Source organism: Saprolegnia diclina (assembly GCF_000281045.1).
Source record: "Saprolegnia diclina VS20 unplaced genomic scaffold supercont1.27, whole genome shotgun sequence".
Lineage (NCBI taxonomy): Eukaryota > Oomycota > Saprolegniomycetes > Saprolegniales > Saprolegniaceae > Saprolegnia > Saprolegnia diclina.
The window spans coordinates 377025-380223 of record NW_008246094.1 but is presented as its reverse complement, the minus strand read 5'-3'; the positions used below and the strand labels follow the sequence as shown (position 1 = coordinate 380223).

At 57.9% G+C, this 3199-nt stretch overlaps 1 protein-coding gene across 1 annotated transcript; it reads right to left on the bottom strand.

Annotated features, from left to right (window-relative positions):
* Positions 1-292: 292 nt before the first annotated feature.
* SDRG_08806 (hypothetical protein) lies at positions 293-2339 on the bottom strand. The gene is made up of 8 exons (XM_008614703.1): positions 1399-2339; positions 1297-1347; positions 1137-1253; positions 1013-1088; positions 904-971; positions 671-852; positions 532-619; positions 293-483 (listed from the first exon to the last, which is right to left on the bottom strand). The coding sequence occupies exons 1-8, from the start codon at positions 2259-2261 to the stop codon at positions 453-455; spliced, it is 1476 nt and encodes a 491-aa protein (XP_008612925.1). The 5' UTR covers positions 2262-2339; the 3' UTR covers positions 293-452.
* Positions 2340-3199: the final 860 nt, after the last annotated feature.

Below are 3199 nucleotides of genomic sequence, written 5' to 3'. Positions count from 1 at the left end.
GCCCTGCGTCGTTAAAGCACGCGATCGTGTCGCCTCTGCCGCTGCTTGCCGCGAGCGATGCCAGCGAGGTCTGCCAGAAAGTAGTTCCGTTGCTACGGTGCGTCGCAGTGGGATGCGAACTCGTGGTGGCGCTTCTCGAGCTCCTCGTTGAGGCGCGGGACACGAGTGCCATGAGCTCGTATGAGCCTTGGGTCCTTTCGTGCTATTGGTGGATAGAATACAGATAAAGGAAAAACAGTGGTTCGAAGACGCTGTTTGGTGCCGACACAGGAACACAGGAAGGAGGCAACGTGCCGGGTCCCTCTTTGTCATATCGGATGGATCTCTGCGTCCGTCCAATGGAACAATTTCGTCTTATTAAATTAATACAAGCACGGGCACCGCTTTGGTCGGGGGTGTTTACATGGCCATCATCATCGCGTTCGTCGTACTACAGACTGCCACGTGCGGCTCTATTTGCGCCACGTGCGCTGCGCGACAGGACTACGCACGATGAGTCGCCAGTGATCCATTGCAAACGTTGGCGCATACCACACAAGATAGTCCAGCGGGGTCACGGCCGGCGGACGCCGCGAGTCCTGCAGCTGGAGACTCGAGAAATGTACATCCAGCGTATCCACTACCAAATAAGTCAGTGGCTGAAGCGAGCACCGAGAATCCTAAGGTGTACCTGGAAGCGGGTTGAGCGGGCGAAACTCCGCGCACTGCGACCGCATCTTCTTGCGGAGGCTCTCTCGGTCTTCGTCGGGACACGCCGTGCCGCGCACGCCACCAAACGCTTCGTACACGACCTCCTTCCGGCACAGCGGACACGTCGTGTGGTTCCACAGCCACTTGTCGACGCAGAGTGCGCTATCAACACACAAATGCGTGACGCACGGCGCGTGTGCCAGCAAAACCTACTGAAAAAAGTGCTGGCACGGCGTCAGCGTCACAATGTGCGACCCAATCTCGTACGCCAATTGGCAAATCTAGTGTTTGTGAGTCGCCGCAAGAGGCCTCGCGAGCGTACCGTGCACTGCTTCGATGTCTCGTGGACCGTGCCGTAAGCGATCGGAAGGCTGTAGCGCACTTCCTTCGAAAGACCTCTGCACACAACGCGAATGAATCGCTCGCAAACGGATACGGGACCGTACTTTTCTTCGTAAAAACAGTCGCTCTCGGGCGAACTCGTGGGCAGCATCGGGTCCACGTCGTGGCACACGGCCGTCTCCCGCCACGGCTTGGCATCATCAGGACGCCCGCTTTCGTCCCTACGCAGCGTTGGCGACCTTTCATGCGCAAGTGCACAGGTACCACACAAAGGACGACGGGTCCATCGCATGCAGATGGTTGAGTTCGTCGTCACTACAAGACACGAGGCTGTCATGCGTCGCTGCTGACGGGGAGGAGGAGAACCTGGAGCTGCAGCTGAGACCGCCCCCACTGTCGTCGTACACGCCAGCCTTTTCTTTGGGCGACCCGCAGCACGATGCACCGCCGCAGCTGCTACTGCTCGACGACGGCACCGGTGGCGACTCGACGATCTCGACCTTGAACGACTTGAGCGTTTCTCGCTGGCGCTTGTTGATGCAGTCCGTCAAGAGCGCGCGGGCCAAGTTTTCGACAACGTCGTTGGAGCGCAATCCGTCCGCTGTGGTGGCAACCGGCGGCGGCGGCGGCGGCTCGGCTTCCCGCGCACGCAGCGTGGCCGTTGCCGCGGGACGAAACATCATGTCTTGGGGGTCTCCGCGGCAATGCGCGACGCCGTCACCTTTGCTAGTGCTTGTTGAGTGTGCTGCTTGTGTCCACGAAGGAGGATTCCACATGTGGTCGGTCGAGAGGCGGCGCGGAGCTGTGACGCTTTTCGCCTTCTTCGTTCGCTTGAGCTTGGCTGCTTGGTCTTCGTGGCGCTGAAACGGCGTCACGGGCGACGGCTTTGTGCCCGATGTCTCGACGTGGCCGCGCGGTGGGCGCGAATGCCACTTGAAGCAGGCGTCTATCGTCGACGCGGAGCTCGCGGCATGCGATCCACTGCTCGGTCGTTTCGCTGGCGCAGCGACGCGACTTAAGCCGGCAGTAGAGCTCGGGGCCACGGCCGGCTTTGTTCGCAGGCGTGGCTTGGAATTGGGAATGTCGATGTTACGGCTACGCGCCGCGGCGGTCGCCGGCGAGACGGCTGTCGACCACTTGGCCAGCGGCACGAAGGCCATCGCGGGCTCGTTGGGTACCGTACTCGTCGTCGCAGTCGTTAATGGGCTCTTGTACTGCTGCTGCTGCATCAAATCGCCATGGACCGTCGCCGCTCTTGTGTTCTTTCCACGAATTGCCGCAACGCCGAAACAATGGACCGCCCAGAGCCCGAAATATAAAAATAATATTCCGCGGCCGAGCCTATCCGGATAACCGCCTCCACCGATGGCGTTTCACTGGCACAATGTAAGCCCTCCGTATCCGGAAGCTATTAAAATCCCCATAATGATGCGACCCCGTCAGCGCCACCATCGAGCGCAACCCCCAGAGCAAAAGGCTCGCACTGCCCAAACGTCTTCGACTAGGGCGATATACTGGAAGGTGGGAGGTACAGTACTGCAAGGGGTACAATAGCTTGTTAAATCCGTTTTCGGATTCGAGTTTCCTGGAACATTGACCACGAAGCGCGAGCATTTGGCTACTGCCCACCTGCGATGATCCATGCCTTCACCACAAGCATAAATTAACTCAAGGAACCAATATAGATATTGCTGATGCCCAAGTGGGCCATGGACGCGCAAGCCGGTGTTGCGATCTTTTCTGTGCGTGACGCCAATGGATTGGCCAGAAGGGAACTGTGTACGCATTTTGATTGGCAGATTTTATTGAAGCCAGTGCCGAGGGGTGGGTTTTATTCTGGAACTGAGCGATGGATTCGCCCTTGCCCAACCGACCGATCAACCCACATTCCGAATACGCACCGTCGCAAAAGCTCATGCAATGCACAGCCAAGACGAGGACGAAGAGCACAGTTGTCTTACATGCCACGATACACAGCGCATCACCGTGCGAGTGGAATCGCGACATCCAACAAGGTCCGCTCCACATCATGACGCTTGATAATTATAGTTAAGTGCACTCGAGTATGGGTTCTCTGCGGCGTATGTCCCTATTGGTTCCAGCAACGCATTGAGATCTCTCTTTTCCAGCCGAGAATTTCACTGTGGGGCACAACAATATGCAGTTT

Coding starts and splice junctions, on each gene's coding strand:
- SDRG_08806 (XM_008614703.1), bottom strand. CDS start 2,261: ATGCAGCAGCAGCAGTACAAGAGCCCATTAACGACTGCGACGACGAGT. Junction 1,254..1,296: donor GACCCGTCGTCCTTTGTGTG/GTACCTGTGCAC, acceptor AACGCTGCGTAG/GGACGAAAGCGGGCGTCCTG. Junction 972..1,012: donor AGACATCGAAGCAGTGCACG/GTACGCTCGCGA, acceptor CACAAACACTAG/ATTTGCCAATTGGCGTACGA.